The 27,794-nt window shown below is 50.0% G+C and overlaps 3 protein-coding genes across 4 annotated transcripts; 1 reads left to right on the top strand and 2 right to left on the bottom strand.

Moving 5' to 3' along the window:
• Positions 1 to 14,412: 14,412 nt before the first annotated feature.
• Positions 14,413 to 21,337, bottom strand: LOC113978085 (keratin-associated protein 21-1-like). Of its 2 annotated transcripts, XM_027704783.1 has the most exons (3): positions 21,146 to 21,337; positions 16,149 to 16,250; positions 14,413 to 15,182 (listed from the first exon to the last, which is right to left on the bottom strand). In XM_027704783.1, exon 3 carries the CDS (start codon positions 15,159 to 15,161, stop codon positions 14,823 to 14,825), a length of 339 nt encoding a protein of 112 aa, XP_027560584.1. In that variant the 5' UTR covers positions 15,162 to 15,182; positions 16,149 to 16,250; positions 21,146 to 21,337; the 3' UTR covers positions 14,413 to 14,822. The 2 variants fall into 2 exon arrangements, with proteins under 2 accessions (XP_027560584.1, XP_027560585.1); XM_027704784.1 differs by lacking the exon at positions 16,149 to 16,250.
• On the top strand, positions 15,420 to 19,670 carry LOC113978087 (keratin-associated protein 19-2-like). Its single transcript, XM_027704787.1, has 2 exons — positions 15,420 to 17,917; positions 18,562 to 19,670. The coding sequence occupies exon 2, from the start codon at positions 18,583 to 18,585 to the stop codon at positions 18,853 to 18,855; it is 273 nt and encodes a 90-aa protein (XP_027560588.1). The 5' UTR covers positions 15,420 to 17,917; positions 18,562 to 18,582; the 3' UTR covers positions 18,856 to 19,670.
• Positions 21,338 to 24,712: 3,375 nt separating the features above from the next.
• LOC113978086 (claw keratin-like) lies at positions 24,713 to 25,909 on the bottom strand. The gene is made up of 2 exons (XM_027704786.1): positions 25,684 to 25,909; positions 24,713 to 25,069 (listed from the first exon to the last, which is right to left on the bottom strand). Exon 2 carries the CDS (start codon positions 25,040 to 25,042, stop codon positions 24,713 to 24,715), a length of 330 nt encoding a protein of 109 aa, XP_027560587.1. The 5' UTR covers positions 25,043 to 25,069; positions 25,684 to 25,909.
• Between the last annotated feature and the right edge of the window lie 1,885 nt (positions 25,910 to 27,794).

Raw genomic sequence — 27,794 nt, 5'->3', positions numbered from 1 at the left:
CCCTGGGTTGGGCCTTGCTGCTGCCTTAGGATTTTTGTGTTTCCAATTCTTTGTTCCTGTGCTGGTTTGTGTCTTGCTGACACTGTCTGTTGCATTTTCCATCCACATTAAAGCCTTCACTTTGCTGCAGTAACTTGGTTTTCGGTTGGTTTTTATGAGTTTGCTCTTCTGATTTTCCACGTTGAGCAGGGATATGTTCACAGAGTCCCAGAATCCTTGTGGTTGGAAAAGCCCTCCAGGATCATCCAGCCCACCCTGTGCCCCATCCCCACCTTGTCCCCCAGCCCAGAGCACTCAGTGCCACATCCAGTCCTGCCCTGGACACCTCCAGGGCTGGGGACTCCCCCCCCTCCCTGGGCAGCCCCTGCCACGGCCTGAACACCCTTTCCAGGAGGAAATTCCTCCTGAGATGATGCTGATCATGAAGCTCAAGCCACATTAGTTAGTGAACAGGGTTTGTGAGACATTTAACAGCTCAAGGACACCCTTGTGTTGTAGCACACAAGGGATGCAAACAAGTTATTACCCCCCATTCTAAGGGAGAGGTTTAAAGGGAAAAGTATCAGTTAATTCATTTATTCCTTTTTTGGCCCTTTTCTCCAGCAGAAATACACAATGTCTTCACCTTTTTCGGTCCTTTTCTCCAGCAGAAATACACAATGTCTTCACCTTTTTCCACGGTAGATAATTTTAGAAGTTCAAAGCACCTCTCAGATGCTCGTAACTATTTTATATATTTATAGTGTGTTATTAGTCTATTAAAAGCTTAATTCTCTTCTCAGGTGCCTCATTATTGAAAAACAGTCACTTCAAAGGTGCGTGTTGGGGCATTTCAATGTTTGCTTTAGTCAGAATGGGATTTTATGGCCTTCAAATGTTTCATTCGAATGTGGCTCTGCACAGACAACCATGAGAGACCCTAAAATTGCCTCCTTTGCCTTCTCATCCTCGAAATTTGGATTTCTTTCTTCCACAAAGATGATTTGGGGTCTGGAGCATCTCTGATGAGCAGAGACTGTGGGAGCTGGGCCTGGTTAGTCCAGAGAAGAGAAGGCTGAGAGGGGATCCCGTCTGTCCACACAAATCTATCAAATATCCACACAAATCCCTCATCTGAGAGGGGATCCCACCCATCCATCCAAATATCTCCAAGGGGTGGCAGATGATGGTCCCAGACTCCTCCCAGTGGTGCCCAGTGACAGGACAAGGGGTGATGGCCACAAACCAAACCTCGAGAAGCTCAACACGAGGCAGAACTTCTTGAGGGTGGAACAGCTGCCCAGGGAGGGTGTGGAGTCTCCTCCCTGGGGACATTCCAACCCCACCTGGGCGTGTCCCTGTGTCACCTGCTCTGGGTGACCCTGCCTTGCACTGGGGGATCTCCAGAGGTCCCTTCCAAGCCCTTGTGGGATCCTGGGATTCTGTGAAATCGCCTCTGCGTGTTCAGAGGGCGGCGATTCCACTCCCAGTGAGAGCTCGAGGGTTTAATGGGGCTCTCAAAGCTCTTCAGCAGCTCTTTGTGCCCAGACTCTGTGACAGCATCGCGCCATTAACAGGTTATTGCTGCCATTTGGGCACTTCAGTCGGGAATAATGAGTCCCTTTGGAATTGCGTCAAGGGCTCTCACCTTAATGACACCGGGGTGATTCCACAGCCTGGGAACTTCGCACCATTCCATTGTCATTCAAATGGAGCCTTGAAGCGACGCTCGCAAACACTTGTCCTGAGCAGCACTTAATGAGGTGAACGGAAAGGGCAATTTTCTGCTCTCTAACAGATCAGGTCTCTAACTCCAGAAAGCTGGACAAACCTCAGACACTGCCAGCAAAAACCAAAAAACACACGAGAAAGAGGAATTTTCTGCCAACATCTTGTCTTATTCCCCAGCAATTCTGGGGTTGTTGTTATGTCCGATGGCAGAGCTGTGATGCTGAAGCAAATTGAAAAAAATATTTCCAAACCCTTCCTAGGAAATTCCAGAACCGGCGACTTCATTTTTTTTTTGAGGTTCTACTGGGTTATTAGTTTGCAAAATGCGTGCTCAGGTTCAGCTGAGCTCAAAATGAGTTTCATAAGAGCCACAGGGTGCTGTGTGTCTCCTAAAACATCAATCTGGGGACAAAAATCTGTGTATATCCAAGTCAGAAAAAGAAAACCAGGGACGTGTAATGATGCTGTAACATTTTTAATAAGAATAAAGCTCACAATCTAAAATAGCACAGAAAGCAGAAGCAGAAAGAAATGGGTACAACATGAATTTATGTCTGCAGAAAATCTCCCGGTTTCATTGGAACAATTTTGCTGGAGCATTTTACTGCCAATTTCCATTTTTAAACCCTTCCACTTGCTCCAAGTCGAATGAAACAAACCTGATTAGACGAATTAGTGTTTCTTTGGTGTAGTTTCAAAGGCAGTTAAGGTAGAAAACCATCCCTAGGAGGGCTCGTACAGGCACACTCTAGATTTCATTAAAATTAGCCGGGAAAGAGCCATAAATGAGTTAAGTTGTTCACCCGAATTAACCAACATTAAACCCGGGTTCCTTCACACCGCCAAACCCGGGCAGGGCTAAGAAACCAGCAGAGAAAAAGGGAGACAAAACGCTTGGGAAGAACATTGAAGCTTTAACGCTGAGCTCTCCCGAGTCCTGCAGCTCCTGTCGCAGTCCCGGAGCTCCCGCAAAGCTCCGCCTAAAAGCAGCCGCGAATTCCTCGATTCCAGTGGTCGTTCCCCGTTGGATCCCCGCGGGTCTAGCAGCGGTAGCAGCTGCCGTAGCTGTACCTCTGGCTGTACCGGGAGTAGGGGGAGCAGTAGCGGCCGCTGTAGGAGGGGCACCAGTCGCGGATCCCGCACTGGTAGCTCTGGGACCAGCAGGGACTCCCGCAGTCGTAGCTCTGGGACCAGCAGGGACTCCCGCAGTCGTAGCTCCGGTAGCTGTACACGGTCCCGGAGCTGCAGGGGGAGTAGCAGGAGTCCTCACACTGCCTCTGGTAGTAGAAAGTCATCGTGGGTGGGTGGAGGGAGGCGAGCCTGGAACGGAGCAGGGAAGGAAAAGCCCGTGAGGTGCGAGCTGAGCAGCGAGGGAATCCCGAGGACGTGCAGCAAACCCACTGCAGGCTCCCCCTGCGCTCGTCTGTTGTTCTATCCTGATTTTTAAAGCCGGGTCTCTCCCCTAATCCTCCATCCTGAGCTTTCCCAGCCTCACTGATTGCACCCCCGGGAAATGGGATTGCGAGCCGTGACCCTGCGGCTAAAGAGCTGTCGGGGAATCAACCGAAAACCCTCCACAGGCTTTGTACCGAGACAAAGACTTCAGGGGGAAAGAGGATGCATGCAGAATGCTCAAATATTAATTAAAATCCAGGGAGGAAAGACTATTTTACATACGAATAACTCTCATCAAACCCCAGCCTTCATTCCTAATGCCTTTATCTTGTAGATGAGCAGAAAAGGAGGGGAAATAGTAACAAATACATCTCTTCATTATTCTCCAAAATTTCCTAAATCTATTCTAACTTACCCAAGTGTCCAAGGAGGATAAAGCAGGAGAAGTGAGTGCCTGGTTTTCGTCTGTGCAGGGTTTTTATAGAGCGCCCAGTCCCGCCCCAGCCCGGGTCAGCTCCAATTACCAACCCCTTTCTGCCTCCCCCATGACTCCTTCTCATTGATATCCCGCTCCTCCACAGGGTTTCTGATTATTGGTCCGGGCTACACCCCGCAGGTCCCTTTCATCTCAGAGCCACTCAGGGCAATTAAGCCTTGGTATCATCCTGCTGAATTGGCTCTTCGGGACGGCGACAGGTCGCCAGAATACGCAAGGACTCGGGAATTCCCGCACGCGGAGCAGCCTCGCTGGGCAGTGTCGGCCCACGCGCCTCGCTGGGCATTTTTTCCCCCTGAAACAGTCGTGGAAGGGAAGCACAACCTCAGCTTTTCCCCGTGTTTCATAACTCTAATGAGCCGTGAGGCGGCACCGACCCCTCCGACATTTCCGTCGGGAAAGACCATTCCTTTGATTTGGGGCCGCCACGCAACGGGCTGGGATTGATTCAGCCGGAAAATTGGCCTGTGAGCACCGAAATGGTATGTGCACAACGCATTTCGGAGGGAAAAACCCCCCGAGCCCCAGTTGTGAAGCCATAAATTACGAGTTAATAAAGCCCAGAAACAGCACAGCCCGATACACGTTTTTAGAGCGGGTCTTACATAACCGGGCGTAGCAAGGTGGCATTAACGTTCAAATAATAAATCTCTTTGTGCAGGGAAATATTTAATAAGTATTAATGAAGGCTTTGATATTCGAAATTTAGAGAAAGGCCCAGAACTCCTGACGTGCCTGTCATTATCCTGCCTTTGGATGCGGGTAAACAGCAGTGCTTGGAGGTGAAGGTCACCAGGGAAGACCAAGTTGTTGCTGCTTCCCAAGTCACATTCACAGGGCTCAGCATTAATCATCGAATTAAATTAAACACCTCAACAGCATTAAGAAGACATCACATTAAACCATATTTGGAATTTGGGGGATTCCTCAGGAAAACTACAGTTATTACAGAGATAAGTCCCTGTTTTGTCATGAACCCCTGAGCAAATAATTTTAGGGTCTAAGCATACATTCCTTCTATGTAGACTTAGGAGTTTGTTAAGTTTGGTCAAAGTAATTGATAGAGCACAGCAAGCAAATAAATCAGATTTTCTACAGAATGACTTTCCCGTGGGAGGTCACGGTACAAAATTAACACATCCATGCACCACAAAAATATTAAAAAATTATAGCTAAAAATACACAAGTATTCTGATCAAAACCTGCAATTCTGAAACAAAAAACAAAACAAATAATAAACTATTTCTGCCAAAAATAATTGCAGTTCTTTGTTCCTCTGAGGAATTCAGAGTCATTGCAGGTTTTGTGGACTGGCATTTGTCCATTCATCCAAAATTGGGATTGTGAGCCTCAATTAATTCTGCTCTCAATATCCTTCCTTCCCTTTCCTGTTATAACTCAGATTTCACCACACTAATCCTGCAAATATAATTGACCCCGGAAGTCTGAACATGAAAGAAAACGACAACGCAAGGTCATGCTTTTGGAAGCCAAGACCTGACTAATAGTCCCAAAGCAAGGAAAACAATGACATCAACCCAAGGAACGACGTGCAGACGGTAAATTTGGGCTGTGATGAACAGCAGTTTAAAGCACAGGAGGCTTGGGCAGATAAATATATAAAAGGGGGAGAAACTCGAGGCTCTCCACTCGCATCTTCAGCTTTACCTTCTCGCCCGACGTGGTAAGTCTGGCTTCCTGCACTGATTTTATTGCTGGGGTTTGCTCTATTGGGATGGAGATGGCATTAATACTTTAAAAGCGTATTTTAAAAGGGATTTCATAGCCATGAAATTCTTTTTTTTTTTGCTAAAAATTCTATATTAAGCTGCCCATGTAAATGTAGGAGATTGTCTCATCCAGACGTGCACCACGAGAAATTACCTTATTTTAGGATCTGATGAAGCAGTTCAGGCTCCTTCATTATTAATTGGCCGTGGCAGGGGAGGGTTAGGTGTGATATTAGGAAAAGGTTCTTCCCCCAGAGGGTCCCCAGGGCAGTGGGCACGGCCCCAAGGCTGCCAGAGCTCCAGGAGACAACGCTTTCAGGGACAGGGGGAGATTTTGGGGAAGATGAACTTGGATGATCCTTGTGGGTCCCTTCTCACTGGGAGTGCTCTGTGATTCTCTGAAGCTGACACCGAATTACATTTTCTCAATTGTTTCAAACAAAAACCAAGCATTTATTCATCTGGCAATGAAGGCACGGACACAGAGCCAAAGGAACAAGCTGCTTTTTTCAGCAGACTTGTACAAGGGGAGGATTTCTTGTGAGGATTTGTCTCAAGAGCACAAACTGATAGAATTCATCCCTGGATTAGTGTCTGTTCACTTCTGGTTTTTAGGGAAACATCGGGCACTGCTCAGACAACCCAGTGCTAACAATGTCCCCTCGAAATTCCTGCCTGAATCCAGGCTGCCAATCCCAAGCCATGACAACCAGAATGGCAGCATCAAATATTTTTAGGGAGAAAAGAAGGGGGAAAACCAGAAAGGAGTGAGATGGGCAAGAAGGAGCCAAAGTGGAGCCTTGAACTGAGATGTTCAGTCGGTTCTTGTGCTCACCCTTCTCTCCCTCTTTCTCGTGCTCCTGTGGGGTTTCCTGGAAGCAGCAACTTCCTGCTGGGAACAGGCCTGATCTTCTTATCTTTGGAGCTGACAGAGAGGAGGATTAGATGGGATATTGGGAAGGAATTGTTCCCTGGGAGGGTGGAAAGGTGCTTCCCAGAGAAGCTGTGGCTGCCCCAATCCTGGGAGTGTCCAAGGCCAGGTTGGAAGGGGCTTGGAGCAACCTGGGCTAGAGGAAGGTGTTGATAACAACAAGGCTGTGGGTTTGATCCCCTTATGGGCTGGACTCGGTCCTTGTGAGTCCCTCCCACCTCAGAGGGTTTTGTGTCCCTTCCAGCCCAAACCATCCTGTGATTCTTCCCTTCTTCTGCTTTCCAGACTCGCCTCCCTCCACCCACCCACCCCAAGATGACTTTCTGCTACCAGAGGCAGTGTGAGGACTCCTGCTACTCCCCCTGCAGCTCCGGGGCCGTGTACAGCTACCGGAGCTACGACTGCGGGAGTCCCTGCTGGTCCCAGAGCTACCAGTGCGGGATCCGCGACTGGTGCCCGTCCTACAGCGGCCGCTACTGCTCCCCCTACTCCCGGTACAGCCAGAGGTACAGCTACGGCAGCTGCTACCCCTGCTACCGCTGGTAGACCCGGCACAAACCCAGCCCCAGGATGGATTTAACTCCTGCCGAGCCCCCCCGCGGCAGCAGGACCCCGCTCGGGGTTGGTCCCGAGGATTTGGCATCTCTCCTCAACCTGCTGCTGCTCTGAATCCTTCGCTTTCGTTGTTCTCCTTCTCTTCTTTCACAGCCTTTCTGGGTGAGCTGCGTGTTCTGATGTGTAGGTTTGCAGCAGAGAGGAGCAGACGCCTCGTCCTGCTGGGCTGAGGGTTCTGCTCCTCCCCAAACACCACCTGGGTCCCAAAAACATCTGCTGTGAACTGTAGTAACTCTCTGTTTAGGGAATGTATGAACCTCTGGATACTCCTGTGCTACTACAAGCTGTAACTTCTTCTTTCTCTCATTAAAAGATCTTGCATCACACCGCTGCCTTGGGTTATATTTTAATTGTTTTTCCTTTTATATTTGACTTTAATAATTATTTACCTGACACATGGCAAAAAAAAAGGAGGGACTTACGAGTTCTGCAGTTTTAAGCATCCTGCAGAACTGAGGTGACTGAGGACATATCAAACACCTCCATTTCTGTCTCCTCCAAGACAGTCCTGAGAACTCACACCTGCCATGTCTTAACCCTCCTCCACCAAACCCACCAAAACAAGGCTGTTTCCCAAAAAAACAAGCTTAAAAATGTGAAGATTTAGGAAAAATCAATCAGCACTTGCTGACAGCCCAAGTTCTGCTCCATTCGAGGATCCAAAATGCACTGAGACACTCCAGACCCCCTGAGCTTCCTGCAGCTCCTGTGCAGGTCCCTTCTCGGGGTGAACAGCTCAGAGAAGGTGCCTTTGGCGGCACAGCAGAGGATTGTGGAGCACGGGAGGGAATTCCTGAGCTGAGGAAACCCCGGGAAAGCACCAGAACCTCCCAGGAGAGGGACGGACACAGCTTGGGAAGGGCCAGGAGTGATTGTGGGCAGCCCTTGGTGCCAGGGGCAGCCCAGGGAGGGGTGAGGGAGGACGGGGAGAGCAGCCGGGACAGGAGGGAGAGCAGGGAGGGCTGGGCTTCCAGGGAGGGACATTCCACAGCACTGGAAAGACTTGGAGGCCACATAACCAGCACCTGGGCATGTTCAGTGCCCAAGTCCCACCTGGAGTCCTGTATTCGGCTCTGGGAGAGCACGGGAAGGACGTGGAGCTGCTGGAGTGAGCCCAGAAGGGGCCACGGAGATGCTCCAAGGGCTGGAGAAGCTCTGCTCCGGAGGCTGGGGGAGCTGGGGGGGTTCACTGGAGAAGAGAAGCTCCAGGGAGACCTGAGAGCCCCTTCCAGGGCCTAAAGGGGGTCCCAGGGAGCTGGAGAGGGCATGGAGGGACGTCCTGCAGGTGCCTGCCAGCCTTCACCATCAGCAGAACTGTTCTCCAAAGGAAAAGGAGAAGAGAGAAGATTCCAGATAAGGCTTGGAGTGTAAATCTCCTCTTCCCCCTAATTAACACATGACAGGGAGGGAGAGGAGCAGCTCAGAGCAGAAGTGACTGTCAGCTGGTGACGAAAGGATGAATCCACTGGGAGGGCTCCCAGGCTGGAGCCATCTGGAGCCACAAGAAGAGTTTTGGGAGTGATTCCCAGCAGGAAATGTTTCTCCTCCCAGGCTGCAGGAGCTCCAGCTCTCCCACAAACCCCAATCTGCAGGTGGGAGGCCAAATTCTCTCTACAGCTCCCTGACAGGAGGGTCAGGTTGGACATCAGGAGGAATTTCCCCATGGAAAGGGTGTTCAGGCCTTGGCAGGGGCTGCCCAGGGAGGGGGGGGAGTGCCCAGCCCTGGAGGTGTCCAGGGAAGGACTGGATGTGGCACTGAGTGCTCTGGGCTGGGGACAAGGTGGGGATGGGCACAGGGGGGATCCATGATCCTGGAGGGCTTTTCCAACCCCAGTGATTCCACAATTTCCTTCTACTGCGACTGTTCTCTCTGATATGAGTCTTAAAATGCAAATCAATGTTTCCCTCAGCTGGTCACCTTCAGCAGTTGCAGGAATTCATTTCTTATTAAAAAGCAGCCCCGGTTTATGCAGAAATTTGGTTTAAAAGTTTAAGAGAAGTTAATGGTTGATGCAGCAAATCATAAACTTTCCTATTTCGGGGTTTGAAAGAAACAAAATGGTTTGTCTTTTCAGCACAGTTATTTTTTCACTTGTTGGTTTATAAATCCTATCCCAGAACAGCTGGAAAACTACATCAAATGAAGGAATAATATAGGAAAAATCATTTGGTAAATGAAGAGGGTGAAAAACAACTGAAATTTTGTGGGGATTAACAGCTTTAACCTGTTCTTATGAGTCAGAGCTCCTCACTAAATGTCTCAATATATTATCCTCTGTGAATTTGACTCCATCTTTCTATAATTAACAAGAGTTTTTATAAATTATATTTCCACTTAATGACTGAACTCTGCTGTCTGTTGAGACCTGGGGCACTTCCCTGTGTTTGTAGGTGCAGAATTCCCATTTCTCCATCTCAATTTCTGATTTCCAGTATTCGGGACATCAGAATATTGGATTAATTCGGAGCAGTTCGTTCCCTTTGAAAAATCTCCTGCAGGTGTTTGACTTCCCAGGACAATTAATGGCATTTGAATGCCCCTGCGCTGCCTGGGAGGTTGTTTGGTCCCTCAGAAATGGCCCAACCTGCGCAAACAGCAGCAAAACTAAAGTTATTTGCACACGTCACAACTTCAATTAATATAATTGGTTCCCTCCCCATCAAGGACCATTAATTTATTTTCATCTCAACTGGACAACGCAAAAGTTCCGCGTTTCTTTTGCCTTGAAATTTTTTGGGCCGACCTCAGCTTTAGTTATAAAATCCCAGATACCAGAAGGGACAGGAGAACGTAAAGAAGGTAAAATTATATTAATATTTTACAGCAAAACTTACTGATGCTGGTTTTCAACCCCACCTCTGGCTTCCCAGAGGAAACTGAGCCCAACACGAAGCCAAGAAGCTTTTTTTTCCAACTCAACAAATACCTCCTCGTTTGACCTTCCCCGGAGTGAGCCAAGCCTCATTTGCATATTAAATGAGGATAATAACAGGCACTCTGGAAGTGCTGAGCCTCCTCAGCATTTATGGTATCAATGCCCTCCCAAAACAGTCATTAAAAGTTACTTTAGCAATGTTTGTGTTATTTAAACACCAATGGTTTGGTGCTGAAAGGGGCCTCGATGCACAGGGAAGGGAAGCCCTGGGCTAACGAGGTTTTGCTTCATTAAAACTAAGCCGTGGCAGCACTTGGTGCGGGCTGACAGAGGCACAGACGTGTTTCCCTGGGTAAAACCACCCCGGGATATCAGGGAAGTGATTCCCGCTTTCCTGGATCGGGACAATCCCTCCTGCAGTGGGGGAGGTCCCTCCGCAGCCTTTGGGAAGTGAGGGGGCACCTCCACCCTCAGCTCTCCATTCCACTGACTTCCCTACCTTCCTAAAAACTGCTCTCCCTCCTTTCTCTGCTGCAACCCCCGTGAGGGACCCTCAGGGAACCCGGATTTGTTCTGCAGCACCAGGTCCTGGGCCCGTGTTATGTTTGTAGAATCATGGAATGGTTTGGACTGGAAGGGATCCTAAAGATCACCTAATTCCAGCCCCTGCCATGGGCAGGGACACCTCCCACTAGCCCGGGTTGCTCCAACACGGCCTTGGACACTTCCAGGGATGGGACATCCACAGTTCTCCTGGATCAGCTGTGCCAGGGCCTCCCCACCCTCACAGGGAACAATTTCTTCCCAATATCCAGCCTAAATTTTCCCTCTGTCAGTCTGAACCCACCCCCCTTGCCCTGTCACCCCAGTTCCTGATGAACAGCCCCCTCCAGCTTCTTTGCAGCCCCTTCAGACCCTGGAAGGGGCTCTGAGGTCTCCACACAACCTGCTCCTCTCCAGGCTGAACATTCCCAGCTCTCCCAGCCTGTCTCCACAGGGAAGGGGCTCCAGTCCCTTTATCAGCTTCGTGGCCTCCTCTGGACTTGCTCCAACAGTTCCATGTCCTTCTGATGTTGGGGGCCACCAGAGCTGGACTCATATTCCAGGTGGGACCTGAGCAGAGAGGAGCAGAGGGGGAGAATCTCAGATATATAAACACGACATAAATACCTCCTCGATGCCTCTGATACCCCAAGACACTGACTCAGAGAAGTCTTTCTAGTAATTTCACCCAGAAAAGGGGCAGGAAAACCAGACTTTGAGCCTTGACCACATTGCTCAGATGCTGATTTAATTGATCCTGGGCCTGGACATCTCACAGGACAAATTAGAGGCAGCAGAAGAACCGAAAAGAATCAATGGCACGTCTGTCATTAATTGTGGCGGAAATGAATCAAAAGGGTCGGAAGGAGCCCTGAGCAGGTTGGACAATATTTCTTTTCTCCCCAGGTGTTTTACATCACCCCATAATGTGCAGCATCCACCTCCCTTGGAGGGGCACAGCTTAAAGAAACGAGCCCTGGACTCCTCAGCTGGGGCCGCCCGTGCAGCTGGAACTGCTCCGTGCAGTTCCACTTCCAGCCCCACTTGTCCTCTGGGGTGATTTCCCAGAAATCCCTTTGTCCTGGAAAGTTTTTGGATGAAAGAATCTCCCGGGGTGTGATCACGAGGCCCTACCCGAGGAATGTGAAAATTGGCCTAAACGGGGAGGAAAACAATTACAGCAATTGGGCTGCTGATGTACTTCCCAAATTTGTCCCGTGACTGCCCTGGAGAACTGGGGTGACTTCCACGGGTCTAAGAAGGAATATAAAAATGCTCACAAGCCCAGTGCTCCTCACAGAGCTCCTCTTGCTTTACTCCTCTCAGTGACCTTGGTAAGTCCAGATCCCATTCTCGTAAAGATTCCTTTAACTCGGGGATAAATCCTGCACTAACAAGGGTTTTACCCTGGATGTTTTAATCTGGAGGGCATTGATGAGTGGACATGAAGATGTGAAGCCTAGGTAGAAGTTCTGTGTTTCTTTTTTAACCTGGTGATACTTAACCCTGAAATTTTCATTCATGGGCAGAGTTGCCCATTGCACAAGGAGGAAATGGTTTTTGGTTGGAAAGATGTGGCAATAATGAACATGGGCAGGTCACATGGATTGTTTTAGTGGCTCTGGAGTCACTGGGGCAGCTCTGACCTGCAGCAATCCAGGATTTAAACCTTCACTCTGCAGCAGAGGATTTTCAGTGTCCTCGCTAGAACCAGCACCAACAAAGCCAGTGTTAGACAGGAAAAGGAATAGTTTATATGCCAATATTAAAGCCAGACAAGGAGGGCTGAGACTTTAATGAACTTGCTGGGTTGTGTATAAACACTTCTAAGAACTTCTGGAAGTGCTGTGAGGGATCCAGGTCAGATTTAGGACACCTGAACATCTTGTCCTGAGCTCGGGATTTACCTCAGCTGCCTGGGCTGGGAGTTTGGACATCAAACTCCCACAAACACTTCATTTCTTCTTCAGGAAGAATTTCTTCATGGAAAAGGTTTTGGAAGGGGCTGCCCAGGGAGGTGGGGGAGTCCCCAGCCTTGGAGGTGTCCAGGGAAGGACTGGATGTGGCACTGAGTGCTCTGGGCTGGGGGACAAGGTGGGGATGGGGCACAGGGTGGATCCATGATCCTGGAGTATTCTGGGACTCTGTCAACATGTCCCTGCTCAACGTGGAAAATCAGAAGAGCAAACTCATAAAAACCAACCAAAAACCAAGTTACTGCAGCAAAGTGAAGCCTTTCCCACACTCAGTGCTCTGGGCTGGGTGACAGCTTGGGGCTGGGTCACAGGTTGGACTCTTGGAAGCCTTTTCCAGCCTCAGTGATCCCGTGAAATGAGAATCACACCCAAACAAAGGGATTTGCTCCCTGTTTCCACCCGAACCCTCCCCACTGCAAGCCGAGCTTAACCTCGACCTCCCGCTCTGTTTCAGGTTCTCCTCCCTCCCTCCCCGCACCCCCCCAGGATGTCCTGCTGCTGCTACTCCCCCTGTTACACCCTGTGCTGCTCCCCCTGCTACCGGAGCGTGCGCTGCTCCCGCACCTACAGCTGCTGCAGCCCCTGCACCGTGCGCACCCTGCGCTGCTGCCGCCGCACCTACGGCTGCGGGGACTGCTGCGGGTACCGCGCCCGCAGCACCCGCTACTGCTACCCCTCCTGCTGCTACCCCTCCTGCTGCTACTCCTGCTGCTAAACCCACCACGGACCCCCCGGCCAGGCCCCCAGACCGAGGGCTGAGCCCCGACGGGACGCTCGGACACGCGCCGAGTCCCCGCCGGGGCACCCGAGGCCACGATGGATGAGGAGCTCGGCCCCGCTCTGAAATAATTCCTTGGGATTTCTGCTTTTCTTGCTCCTTCTGTCTGCTTCTCCCTGCCTTTCCCAACCCTCCTGGTAGTCTCCTGTATTTAAACGCCCTCACAGCCCCGTCAGCGACGGGAGGGACGATCTGCAATTCCTGTGGAGCTTCTTGCAGCCGCTCTGAAGGACCTGTGCAATATGAGATTTTGGGTCATCTGCATTTTCAATAAGTACTTCCAGTAAGGTGCTGCAGGACTGTAATGGAGCAGGATTATGTCTGTCTCGCCTTTGATCTGGATTTACAAGCACCTGGAGGATGAACAACGCGGCTCCAACAAGAAGGAATGTTCTCCAGTGCAGTGACTCACCTCCTGTAGCTCCTTCCAGTATCCCAAAACTATAATCTTTCTGTATCTCTGCCAACTCTTTTTCTTGCTGCAATAAAGTCTTTCTGCATTTAAAAAACCCTGGAGATCCAGTTGTTTTCTTGCCTCTGTCCCTGTTTTATGTGAATACACGTAAAGTGGTGAGTGGTGACATCCTGAAAGGATTTTCTGTCCCCAGAGCTGGCAAAGCATTTGCACCTCGAGTTCTGTGTCCTGTTCTGGGTCCCTCATGGAAAGAAAGACGTTGAGGGGCTGAAACATGTCCAGCAAAGGGAACAGAGCTGGGGAAGGATCTGGAAAATCAGTCTGCTGAGGTCCCAGTAAATACACTCTTCTCTTCCCTTTTACCCCCCAGAAATGCAAGAAATTCCCCAGTTTCTCCCTTTCATTTACTTAATTAAACTATTACCAGATTTAAGGTTAAATGTGCTGGTTTTGCCTGGGGTGGAGTTAATACTTCAGTACAATAGGGCTGTAATGGTCTTGATAATAATGCTGCAAATATAAAAGAATTAGTCCCAGACCTGCACAGAGAATACAGAAAACTATTTAAGTGAGCAGAATATTGTCCTATTCCTGCAAGCCAAATTCAATGTTCTTGTTCCAGAGTTCTTGTTCAATATCAGGTCACAGGCAGTGATGGCTCATGTCCTGATCACACCACACTGGCCCAACAGCAGCACCGCAGCATCTGGAGATGAATTACTTATTTCCCACCAAGCCAAAGCCTGGAGTTGTAGGAACATGCAAATCCAGAGCCACAGCTCAAGTTTCTTGCCGCTCCAAAAGTCCCTGTTTCCAGCCTGAGGAGGACAAGCCTCCACAGGCAAGTCCTGAAGCGCACCAAGTTAATAAATTTATCACTGTTTGCTGCTATGGATTTGAAGATACTTCAGAAATAAAGTGGAAAATAAAACCAGGAAAATGCAGGATTGATGCAGAATAAGTTTTTAATAGGAGTGAAAGGCAGATGTACTTTATAAAGAGACACAGAACAGAGAGACCACATTCCCAAAGACACCTTTACACCCTGCCCACCACCCGGCCAGAGCTCGGGCTTTGTACATCGTTGCAAACAACATCAGAGCCGGTTCCCGAGGACTGGAGCACCGAGGAGAAGCAAGTTCTAGGTCGAGGGGAGACTCTGGGTGGCAGGAGCAGCAGCAGACACCGAGCAGAACGGAGATGGATCATCACAAGCACCCCGAGGGCAGCACAGGGCTCCCGAAGCCGCCGCGGAGGGCGGGCAGTGCCCTGCAAACCCTCTGCTGCCGAGGTTCTCCATCAACCCCTGCTCGCCAGGCTTGGGCTGACCTTCCCCCGAGGGCCGTCCCGGCCGGGTTCACCAGCTGTAGCAGCCCCCGTAGCGGCCGTAGCGGGAGCCGTAGGGGTACCCGTAGCGGCCCGAGTAAAACCCGGGGTATCCCCAGCAGTCCCCGGAGCCGTAGAAGCCCCGGTAGCCCCCGTAGCCGTAGCAGTCCCCGGAGCCGTAGAGGCCCCGGTAGCCGTAGAGGCCCCCGTAGCCGTAGCGGTCGCCGTAGAGGCCGCGGTAGCCGTAGAGGCCCCCGTAGCCCCGGTAGCCGCAGGGGCTCCCGCAGTCGTAGCCCCGGTAGCCGTAGAGGCCCCCGTAGCCGCAGGAGGAGTAGCAGTCGTCGTCACACTGGCCCTGGAGGAAGGTCATCTTCGTGTGCTGGAGGCAAACCTGGCGGCGGGGAGGGAAGGAGAGGCCGTGAATATTCCCGTGAATATTCCCGTGAATGTTCCCAACGGCAGCGACAGAGCCCAGGAACTTCCTCAGGGGTCCCGCGAGGCCGAGGGCAGGAGCAATGTCGTGACCTCAGCTCCTCCCTACAGCCCATTTCTGGGATTTATTTATCCACAGAGTGCCACAGACGTGCTGGGTTGGAAGGGACCCACCAGGACCATGGAGTCCAGCTCTCAGCCCTGCACAGGACCCTCCCCAATCACAGGATATTCCAAGTGGGAAGGGACCCACAAGGACCATCAAGTCCAGCCTGTCTTTAAACTATTTGGTTTTCTCACTTTCTGTGGTTGGTGAAAACCCTGACCGTGGAATCACCTGTTACAGACCAAAACCTTGCTGCTGACTCAGGATTTTTCTCAGAGAATATTAGTTAGGAGTGAGCAACCCTAAAGTTCTTTCAGGACATCAGCTTTGCATGGAGCTCTGCATTCCCAGCTCCATCAAGGAAGTCTTCAAGAAAGCCCAAAGTGATGTTTGGGTTCATCCCTCCAAGTGCCATTTCAGTGATTTCCACCCATTTTAATTTGCATCTGGAAGTGCTGACAGCACACACAACAACCTACAGAGCATTAACACACCTGAGAACACCTGTCCTGCCAAATAGACCCGCAGATCTCACTTAAAAGAGGAGATTTATGGAAAAAACCACTGTAGGTCATGGTGGGGAAACCCATTTCTACCTCTGCTCCCCTAATAATCCTTTATCAGGGAGCCTCAGGTACCAACAGGACCCATTTCACCCCCAGCTGTAAAACTTGAACCCACCAACTCCTGCAGCGCAGCTCAAACCGTGAATTTCAGAGAAAATCCCGGAGAAATCCTAAATTTCAGAGCAGCCCCAATCCCAGCAGAAATCACTCGGGCAAAATTCCCAATCCCTGTGAAGAAGGAGGGAAAGCTTACCGAGTTCAGCGGGACGAAGAAGGCAGAGGAGCTGATGAGGAGCCCGGAGCTCCCGGCCCTTTTTATACTCCCTGCTGGCCCTCCTGGCTTATCTCAGACGCCCTGAGTATTCAAAAAGGTTTGGAGCCTTATTGGTTGGAAAACAAATTTGCCTGTGCACGTCATATCTTCAATTAATATAATTTTCTTCATTGTTTGGGATTATTAGTGTGTTCCCAGCCTCCCATATGGCACATGTATTACAGGTTCCTTTCATCTGCCAATTGTCTGGGCCAGCTACATTCCTGATACCATTTTATTGTCTCCGTTGTGAAAACTGGAGTTTATTTCTGCATAATATAAAAGTCATTTCTGCCTTCTCAAGGACATTGGAGAGAGAGAAATTTTCAGCAAAAAAGGAAAACTCTTCCATGTATTGGATATTTGTTTTTCACTAGAAACTGGTGCAACACGACACAGGCTTTTGATTTAAAGGAAAAGCAAATGTAGATGTAGGAGTTTTATATCAAACTTCAGCAACTCAAGGAAAAACAGCCAGAACTATAAATAAATCTTAATTCCATTCCTCCAAAGTGCTCATGAATCGAAGTCATGTTGCTGCATGAGCAGAAAGAATGTTTTCAACAAAAATTACGACCCTGGCGTTGTTTGCAACACTTCAATTCACTAAAGGGCTTGACCTCAGCACAACAACGTGGAGAATTCAAGTATGAACTTGATGTGGAAATAAAGAAATCATAAAGATTAGCACTAAAAGAGCTCTAAATGCTATTTTCCAAAGAATCACGTTCATATTTTTTCCACAAAGGATCAACCACGTGCATCCAACTCCAGGAACGCCGGAGTTCACGGCAGAACTCCTTGGGTGACCTTCACCTAATTCCTGGCATTAATTTGAATGGAAAATAAGCGTAATAATGAGCAAACAGGATGTTGAGGCTTCCTCAGAATTTTGAATACCAAAGCACTTCATAAACACTCATTAATGTTTTCAATTTGCAAAGTGTTGCAGGATTTAAATATTAATAGTTTGTCACCGAAAGACACCTCCAGATTTAATAACATGGTCACTTCCAAGACACTTCAAGGTCTCTTGTTTCCAAGCCCCATTAAGGTGCTGCTTTTGTTGTATGAAAGTCAAAAACCATTCCCCCCCCCCATAAAAATGTTCTAAAATAGGAAGGGATATTTGGGAATGTTCACAGGGCAGTTGGAAAACATCTTTGACGTTGGTGTTGTAGAACCCGAGACCAAAATCCAACAGAGCTGCTGGGAAGGGACACCCCCCAGGATCACTGGGAAGCAGGCAGAGGTCAGGATGATGCTCAGAAGCTCCAGCCCTCCTCGGCACACCAAAGCCGAGCCCGTGCCTTTGGTCCCCAACTTGTTGCACCACAGGACGCCAAAGCCAAGCCAACGGAGCAGCCACGAGGCGATTGCGCAACGGGCAATGGTCTGAATGGCTCCCCAAATTATTGCCAGCCCTCCAATTCCACAGGGAATTCCCTGCAATTTTCCCAAAGATGCGCCGGGCTCGTTTCTCATTGATTGGAGATTAAAGCAATTCTGGAGGTGTTACGCGCGTGTCGCGACGCCGAGCTCGGGAAATATGAAAATCGGTGACTCCGCTGACGTCAATCGGAGGGACAAAGGGTCTGATGAGATCCCCTGGATAACTCTGGAGCTCGGGAGGGTATAAATACGGACCTCCGAGCCCGGAATTGCATCCACTCCTCTCAGCCACTCAACTGCTCCCCTCGGTGAACCGGGTAAGTCCATCCTGACTCTGCTCTCGTGTCTCTATGTTTGTCTAAATATCTGTGTGTGCTTGGATATATATAAAAATATATATATTTATAATTCAATTTATATCTATAAAAGGTACTGGTGTGTCCATATATATGTGACATATGTAACGTGTGTCTATGTACAGGTACAGACCTTCTGTAAGAAATTTCTTGTCATTTTGGAGCAAATTCCAACCACAAAATTCCCTGCAATCGCAGGGAATTCCTTCACTTGAACTTTTTTGCTCTTCTTCCCTGTGCTTACTGAATATTTAGGCTTTAAAGCGTTGAAAACTTGAAGTTTTCTTCCATAATTTTGAAGCCAAAAGGGATTTCCAATTCTGGATTATATTTGTGTATTTTTCTCTAGTTTGTTAAAATTCCCCTGAATTCCAGAGTGGGAAAGTCCAGCTCTCGGTTGGCAAAAACCTTCTTTTCCACGTTCAGTCAGCGATTTCCAAAAGCCGAGGGGGAACAAATTAGAGAAGTTGTTTGGGGTTGGGGAGATTAGAAAAATAAATGAGATAATTAGGAGGATGAACACAGGAGGGAAGGAGTTGCATCTCTTTCCAGCCTCTCCTCCTGCCGTCAGCAGCCCATAAACCTCATTTCTGGGTGTGTTCCAGGCTCACCAACATCAACAAACGATGACCTTCTACAGGGACTTCTGCGACGACGGGTGTTACTCCCAGTTCGGATACGACGACCTCTACGGCTTCAGATTTGGGAGGCCCTTCAGCTACTCCTGGGATCAGTTCCGCTACGGGAGCCCCTACGGCTACAGGGGCTTTGGGAGCCTGTTTGGGAACAGGGGCTTCCTTGGCTACGGGGGCTGGTACGGGGACCTGTCCGGGTGGGGGAGTGGATATGGATGGGGGTGTGGATACCCCTTCTCTCGCTTCGGGGGCAGGTTCATCTGAAGCAGGAACAGCAACCAAGGACTGAAACGCAGGACACGGACCCACGGCTGATTTCTGGGGCTGAGAACGCCCAGGGCCCACCCCCCTGGCTGAGTTCAGGGGGACACGTGGGTGCCGGGCTGCCTGAAACTGCTCCACGTGTAACTACTCCCTGTGTAACCACTCCAAGTGTAATCCTCTCTAACGTCTCCTGTTTCTTCAGCTGTAGCTCCAAAGGGCAACTTGAATTGCAGCAAGAGCTGAGGCACCTTCAGAGCATGTTGGGGGAGTAGAGCAAGACTCTGGGTGTGAGTAAAGTGCCTTTTAGTTTTAATTCACAACCTCTTGGTATTGTCACAGTAGTAGGAGTTCCTGCAAGCACTTTGCTCAGCCTTTAACTTCACCCAAGATGACATCTAGTAGAGAAGCTCCTGTTCCATGTCCATGCTGTGCCTCATCTGGCAGTGAACGTGACTTCCAAGCAACTCTGAGAGCAAGAAACTTGTCCTGTGCTGTCAAACTCCACCATTCCCACCAGGAAAAGCATCACCCACCCTCAGAAACCCTCTGCTTGCTGAAGACCCTTTTGTAGCTCTGCAAACTTGTTCTTTCTGTAACTCACTGTTTCTCATTTTCATTAAAATTACTCTGTTTAGCTGCATCAGGTGTCTGGTCTTCTCTTGTCTGGGCTCACACACCACTTAAAAAGGACCACCAGCCACTCCAAAGAGCCATGGAATAGGAGAGAACTTTAGACTCCAGATGTTGGAGACAAACACCACATCTCCACCTGGATTGCTCCTGCCCTGACTCATTTCCCCAAGTAGGAGGAAGTTCTGCCTCAACTATCCTGTGACCTTGGGCTTGCCCAAATTCTTCTCCAAAAAGAGGCATCAGCTGACTGACTGTACCCCCAAACACAGACTCCTGGAGCAAAGCTGGGGGTTGTGGTTGAGCAAAAGATCTCAAAAAGCAAGAGATGGAGGGGAAGTCTCGTGCTCTGCCAGGGCAGGAGAGAGGTGACACTCAAGGTCAAAGACACCTGAGAGAAAAGACCAAAGGCAACCAAGCCACGACCATCTGCTGGAGGGATCATCTCCTTTGCAAACTGAACAGCCAGGTTCTTCAGGGAGTTCCTGCCAGCCTTTAGCATGTCACCCTAGGAGACTGAGGAGTCTTGATTTAGATTTAGAACACCAAAGATTGTAATCTGGCGCAGAACAAGGTGGTTCAGCAGGCAGAGCCCAGACAGGGCTGCTTGGATCCCCTGCAAGCCCAGCTACACATCAAAGGCATCACCAGGAGTCGCAAATCTTGCTGCAGAAGTGACTGTGAGGGGCCACCTCTGGGCTGACTTCCAGGAGATACCCGTGGCTACCCCTTCTCTTCTCATGGTGGCCTCCTGCAGAAGCACTTCTGCATTCCAGGGCAAAGTGGAGGAAAGGGTCAAGAAAAGAACTGAGGGAGGAGATTGGAGAAGCACTTTAACAGGGCACAAAACCAGGGACAGTCAGCAGAACAGTCCCCAAGCAGTAAATGCTGTTCCTCCAGTCCAACATCCATGTCACTGATTTCCCTTAAATTCTTTGCCCTTGAACAGGACAGCAGCAGAGGATGAGCCCCACAGCTCCATTTCCCTGTCTGGGAAGGAGCTGCCACATCCCAGAGGCAGGTCTGGTCTGCTGCCTCAGAAACCACCTCTTGGTGTCCTAATTTGAGCAAGACAGACCCAGATCAGGGTGCCCCAGGAAGAGGGTCAGCGTAGGAACCTCCACCCAAAGCTGCCAGCAGGGCACGTCCGCAGGAAACCAGAGCAACCCTTTGAAACTGCAGAGCTATTAAGAGATGTTCAGTAATCCTTCTGCTGGCTGCTGTCAGCACCAAAATGGGCTGGGTTCCCCAGGGAAAACATTAGGAAATGGTGGAGTCTCCCAACACTATAAATCCAGTTTATCTCCCTGGGGCTTTTCCCACCGGCACCTGCGGAAGGGCCTCGGCAGCGACAGGAACAGAACAGGAACAGAACAGGAACAGAGCCCAGAAAGCCAAAGGTCTGGGTGGAATTCTCAGCCCGCCCCAGGGTCCTCTGGCCCCAGTTTAACCTCAGCCCCTGTCCACATTTGCCAACCCAGCATTATTCATGGTGATTCTTCCCCTCCAACATCCCCCTCGGCCCGTTCGCTCCCGACAGCGGGAGCAGCCCCCACCCAGAGCCCGGGGAACACCACCCACAGGTGGTGATTTCCTGGCAGAAATCACCACAGCCTGCCCAGACCTTTCACCTGCCTTCACCTCCCTCCACCACGCTGACCTGGAGCCACCTGGGTGCCACCTCACGTCCCTTTTTGCTTTGAAGATGTCACGGCTGTGGCTCCCCCTCCACGCTGGGGGTGTCCCGAGGCAGCTCCTGCAGCCTCCCAGCCAAGCAAGCTCAGCCCCCCAGGGATCCAGGGAACATCCAGGATCTCCTCCTCTGCTGCAGGTCAAGCTTATGGGAACGCTGGAGCCCGCACAGGGAGGAAAAGCAATTTTTCACCCCGGATGCCCTCACAGGCTGCTCTGCCTTTAACTGGGACTGCATCTCTTTATTGCCCATCCATTCAAGCACATCAGGCTGGTTCAGGGAGTCCCATGTCTTTGTAGAATTCCAGCCCAGACCACTTCCAGGGCCCCCCAAGCATCAGCCTTCTCCTTCATGTGCCAGTGGCACCTGAAGAGCATTTTCCTGGGTTTATGTCATAGAATCATGGAATGGTTTCGGTTGGAAGGGACCTCAAAGGCCAATTCATTCCACCCCCCTGCCATGGGCAGAGACACTGTCCACTGTTCCAGGTTGCTCCAACCTGGCCTTGGACACTCCCAGGGATGGGGCAGCCACAGCTTCTCTGGGCAACCTGTGCCAGGGCCTCCCCCCCTCCCAGGGAACAATTCCTTCCCAGTATCCGACCTGAATTTCCCCTCTTTCAGTCTGCACCCACCCCCTTGTCCTGTCATCCACTTCCCCATGAACATTTCCCCCCTGACTTCCTCGTAGGCCCCTTTCATGAAGAGACTAAATCTGGAATTCTTTCGTGTCCCCAGGCTGAAGAAAAGGTGGATGATTAGAGGAACTTTGTTCCTGGCTCAGATATTATCATAACAGAGGCAGCTGCCTCATTTAACTAACAGAAAAACCACCTCTGTAATTTCCTGTGCACCAGTCCCAGCAGGATGTATTTACTGCACTGTGGGAAATTTAAATGCACCTTGGGAACAACCCACACAGGTGATGCCTCAGGACCTGCCTCCAGCACAGAGATTCACTGCGAGACTGAGAATCCCTTCTAAAGGCTAAGCCTGTCCTAAATGAGAAATTGGGCCCCTCACTAGTGCCCAAACTGGGCTAATTTTTCAAATTATTTCTCGAAAAGTGCAACTTTTAAGGAGAAGGGAAAGTGGGACATGATACAGGAAAAAAAATGGCCTTGCTGGAAGCAACAAGAGAAACAAGATTTTCAAAATTCAACATATTTAGATGAGTATTGTTAACCCATAATTACTGTTAACCCTGATAATTAGGTTCCATAATGAACCTAACAGACATCAGCAAATGCTTCTATCTTAAAAAGACATTAAATCTGCTTAGTAAGATACTTGATATCTTTAGTCCTCAGGGCAGTTCACATGAGTAGTTTTTATGGCAAAAAGAATAAAAGAGTATCAGAAATAGTTCCCAAAAAAACCACATTGGCAAATTGTCCTCATTTTACTGAATTTGCTGCTTTGTGGCAATTGAAGATCTCAAAATATTCCATGAAAAGTGCAACTGGAGCAGCCTCAACAAACTGTAGCTCATTCCCAAATGCACCATTAGCCTGACAATGAAGGTCCCTTCCTCTGGCTTTGGAGGTTTGGGGGATTTCTCTTGTTCAGGGAAGGATTTCTGTGGCTGGGGAGAATCTGGTTTAATCACCTCCTCCAGAACTCACCACCAGCCAATTACTCACCGTTACAGCACCCGGCCAGCTTTGTTTTCCTTACACAGGAGGACAATAATTCTGCACAGAGCGACTGCTCTGAAACAATCCCACATTCTCAGGTCACCCCACAATGCTTAATTACCCCGGTTCTATTATTAACAGACCACATAACATTTCAAACACAGCACAGCGTGGAAAGCTTGGGAAACCTTTATTATCAACAGATTGTGGTGGTTTGATTTAATGTAAATATATATGTGTGTGTAAATAAACCTTTGTAAATATTTTCCCTTTCCCCCAGTACCAAATAGTTGTGTTTTGTCTGAAAACTCTCCACGTGAGGTGAAAAAGACATCAAGTCTCACAGGGGCAAATTGTGGGAGGGGGGCTTGAACTTAGAAATTGGATCCTTGGGAGTTTCAAACCACCACACAGATTCCTGAGGAAAGTGATAATTCCTGCAGTGAACATCAGCACCCAGTTTTGCACACTCGGTTTCTATTGTTGCCCTTCACTTTAAGAAAGACACTGAGGAGCTGGAGCATGACCAGGGAAAGGGAAGGGAGCTGGGGAAGGGTCTGGAGAACTCCTGAGGGAGCTGGGGGGGCTCATCCTGGAGAAAAGGAGGCTCAGGGGGGACCTTCTGGCTCTGGAATTCCCTGACAGGAGGGAGGAGCCCAGGGAACAAGGGACAGGATGATTGTTGTAAAACACTGAGCAGAGCAGCAAAGCCAGAAATTTAATTTTTACCCTCAAAAATAGCTGCTCTCACATAACATTTGGCTGCAGACCCTTTCTGGCAGTGCCAACCCTGCCCATCCATCTGCTCCCTCGTGTCACTGCCTGGCTGGGGAGGCTGAGCCCGAGGACACTGAGGAACAGGGGCCAGAAAAGCCAACGCTGAGCAAAAAAAGCTCCTCCGAGCTGAGCAGGACCAGAAATGTGGGAAGGGAAGGGACACCCACAGCCCAGAGCTGCTGTGCCAAGGAAGTGCACAGACAACCCACTGCCAAATCCCTCGGGAATGTCATTATCCTGATAGGATCAGGTTGGTGCAGCAGGACAAAGGCACCTGGACGGGGAGGAGAGGAGGGAACACACACAAGGAGACCAACAACGTGTTGCAATGTCGTGTTTAATGAGGAAGAAGCAGCTGATACAGAGGCAGGATTACAAAGTCCAGGTCACAAATTGCCCCCAGCCTGTGGGTTTGGTGCAGGATGACTCCTGGAATGGCTGATGGGGACACTCAGCCCTGAGCACCCAGCACAGACCCAGGGCACGGGCTGCCTGACACCCCTTTTATCCACCAGTAGCCAGAGAAAGAGTCTACAAGGGGATCCAAAGAGGATCTCGTGCCAGATCCCTTTATGTTGTCACAGTCACAGAAGCACAGAGTGGTTTGAGTTAAAGACCATCTCATTCCACCCCAGTTGGGGTTGAAAGGGACCTTAAAAATCATCCCATTCCACCCCAATGCCAAGGGCAGGGACACCTTCCACTAGACCAGGCTGCTCAGAGCTCCATCCAACCTGCCCTTGAACGCTTCCAGGGATGGGGAATCCATGGAATAACCTGTGCCAGGGCCTCACCACCCTCCCAGGGAAGAACTTTTTCATTATATCTAATCTAAACCTATTCAAACCCAGAAAGATCCCTACGAGCCCCCAAGGAATGAGCAACACAGTCCACAGCACCAAAAACAGAGCACTTGGAAAGACAGGAAGGCTTAAGGAAAAAGGAAATCAGGCAGGGCAATCTGAGAGGGACACAAATGGACTTTTCGGGTGTTCACAACACCTGCAGACGCTTTTCGTGCACCCCAAACCCTCAACACTCCTGGGACGCTGTGCCCTGGGGCTCAGCCACGTCTCTGCACCCCGCTGGGCTCCTCCTCTGGGCAGAGACCCTCGGTGGGTTTAGCAGGGCCTGCAGCTCCCCACGGGGTACCCCCGAGCCCAGCGGGCCCCGCCGTACACGTGGGAAGCGCCGGGGGTGCGGGCGGCCCCAAATCCAGCCCCAGCCCCAACCTCGGGGGCTCCCGCGGATCCCACCACGCTCTGCTGGGGGAACGTGCTCAGGATGGGCCCGGGGAAGGTGACCACCACGGGCGGGGGGTAGATGACCACGGTGGAGTCGGGGCACTGCCGCACACACGGCTCGTTGCAGCTCTCGGCCACGGGCTGGGGCACGGCCACCCCGCAGGGAGAGGGGGAACCCTCGGTGCAGGGGCTCCGGGACAGCACCATCGTCGGGGAGGGAGGATCTGAGGGGACCTGAGGAAGAGCAGGGACACAGGACATCAGTTCTTATCAGCTGTGCCCTCAAACGCGGGGACGAGAGGCTGCAAAGAGGCTCGAGGGAAAGGCAGAGCTCTCGCAGGTCATCACCCAGAAAAAACCCTATAAATCTCATGTTGAACCCAATAAAATACAAATCTCATGTTGAATCCCAAAAAAACCTATAAATCTTGTGTTGAACCCAAAAAAACCTACAAATCTTGTGTTGAACCCAAAAACCCCTATAAATCTTGTGTTGAACCCATCTGGAAAGAGCCCTCGTGAAATGTTTATTCCAGAATCACGGAATATTGTGAGTTGGAAGGGACCCACAAGAATCATTGAGTCCAGCTCCTGGATCTCACCCAGATTTGCATTTACCAAAGCCAGTAGCTGAACACTAATTTATTCATTTACAGAATCATTAAGTTGGAAAAGGCCTCTAAGGCCATGAAGTCCAACCTTTGACCCATCACCACATTATCAACTAGACCAGAGCACTAAATACCACGTCCAAGAAACCTTCAGACTGACCCCAGAACATTTGCACAAGACTCTGCCTTAAAACCACGCTCAGGCTTTGTCAGGAGAGGGATTCAGGTGTCACTTACCTACAGCACAAGGGAAGAGCAGAGAAATAATCTGCCAAGATCTGCTGGGGAGCCCTTTTATAGTCACCCTCAGACTGCCCAGGGCATGAATCACCACGGGCAGAACGTCCTGATCAATCTCTGAGCACGTTTCTCTGGAGATCCAGCCTTGGGAATGGACGTCAATTGGTGTAAATAAATCACTCTTTGTAATTATCAGTTTGTCCCTGCGTGACCTGCCCTTTACTGCCTTCCTGGCCCTGCTATTTCCCAGCTTTATGTGGAGGGGACACTCTGCACCTCGTGCTCACGTGGTTCATCCCTGGTGTCTCCCGTGAATGAACTCGTTCCTGGGCAGGTGACAATGAGCCCTTTTCCTGGGTGAGAACATTCTCAGCTCAGCCCAGGAAGAGCTGAAACAGTGAGGGATAAACTGTGTTCTGTGTGAAATCAGACTAATCCAGAGCCTGGTCAGAGCTCTGGCACGGTGCAGAACTCCTGGATTTACAGAGTTGCAGCCCCAGATAAGTGAGGGCAGCTCTCCCAGTTTGACACCAAGCACACATTTCTCTAACACGTTTTACCCATAAAAATGGAAAGAAGGGCAAGAGCACATTTTATATGGAATTAAATGCCCCGCATTCGTGAAGCTGTAAATCATGACTGGATTAGGGGGATGGCTAAAAGGCCATAAATTGGGTGTGGCTGAGGCAAGACCTTGTCAGGCATTTTTGCCAGTGAGTCGCTTCTCCAATTAAGAGGGCCCCAAAAGCCACTGTAACAGCAACTCTGTGGAACAACAAGTGGAAGCAGCGTTTTGGAAGCCCAGCTGCTGATGAAATGCAGCTGCTGGTGTGGGGTTATCATCCTGTTAAACATCAGCCAGAGCTGCTCTGACACCCAACTGAGTCAGCAAGGATGCCAAGGATGGCAAGGGTGACTCCAGAGGTCCCTTCCAACCCCAGCTGCTCTGGGATTCTGGGATTTATCACCAGACTGGCAGCAGAATGACTCTGAGGGCAGGACTGGACCCCCTGGCATTTGCTGTGCAGCTGAAACCTCAGTCCAGATTTCCACAGCAATGGGAAAACATTGGATGTTCTCCCAGTTTAATTGCACACCGAGGTTTATCTTCACCCTGTCACAATGTCTGGGGATGACAGAAGAGATCTGCAGCTCCTCTGGAAAACTGGCTCTGCATTTTCTACTGTGGAATCATGGAATGGTTTCAGTTGGAAGGGACTTTCAAGATCATCCAGTCCCACCCCCTGCCATGGGCAGGGACACCTTCCACTATCCCAGGTTGCTCCAAGCCCCGTCCAACCTGGCCTTGGACACTTCCAGCCACAACCAATAACTGAAGATAACCACGGGAATTTCAACATGTGCTGAGATTCAGCTTAGACTGGGCAGCGATTTATCCCCAAAGTAATTCCCCAAACACATGGGAATTAAACACCTCATTACCAGTTTTAGCCAGCTGAAGATAAAACTAAATGTTAAATCCTATATTAGAGATTTATTAATAATTCAAAGCCAAGATCTTTACTCCAGTGTGAGAGGAATCCCCACTGCTGGGATTTGTTTTCTGCTCGGGGTTCACGTCACTGCAGGGTGGATTTATCTGAACATGGAGATTAACACTGACAACAATCACACCGAGGCTTTCTGAAAGCGTTTCCAGAGCACATCAGAACAGCTCATTAGTGCTCCACACAACCGGGGATGTCACCGGGATGGTTTTTAACGAGGGAGGAGACAAAAGTGATGAGTCAGGGGGTGAACTGGAGCCAGGACTCAGCAGCTCAGACAACAGAACCGGGCCTGTGTCAGCTCCACTCCCCAGGTAAAACAAGCTGAAGAATCAAAGCCCAGCACCCTAAAAACTGACGATGCAAAACACAAAAATCATCCATCAAGATAAAACCTTAAAGGACCAAGCGAGAGCTCAACACGGGAGGAGGGAGCTCTCTGAAGACATTTATTTGGGTAAACTGGTCCATAAAACAGGCAGGTACCAGTGATCCAGTGCATCCCAAAAAAACAGAATCACCGAATCACAGAATTATTTAGATCAGAAAAGACCTCCAGGATCATCGAGTCCAACCTCTGCCCCAGGGCAGGGGGGGTTG

Source organism: Neopelma chrysocephalum, unplaced genomic scaffold, assembly GCF_003984885.1.
Source record: "Neopelma chrysocephalum unplaced genomic scaffold, ASM398488v2 Primary Assembly neopelma1_288, whole genome shotgun sequence".
NCBI lineage: Eukaryota > Metazoa > Chordata > Aves > Passeriformes > Pipridae > Neopelma > Neopelma chrysocephalum.
Note: the sequence above shows the minus strand (reverse complement) of the source record. Positions and strands in the feature narration are given on the sequence as shown.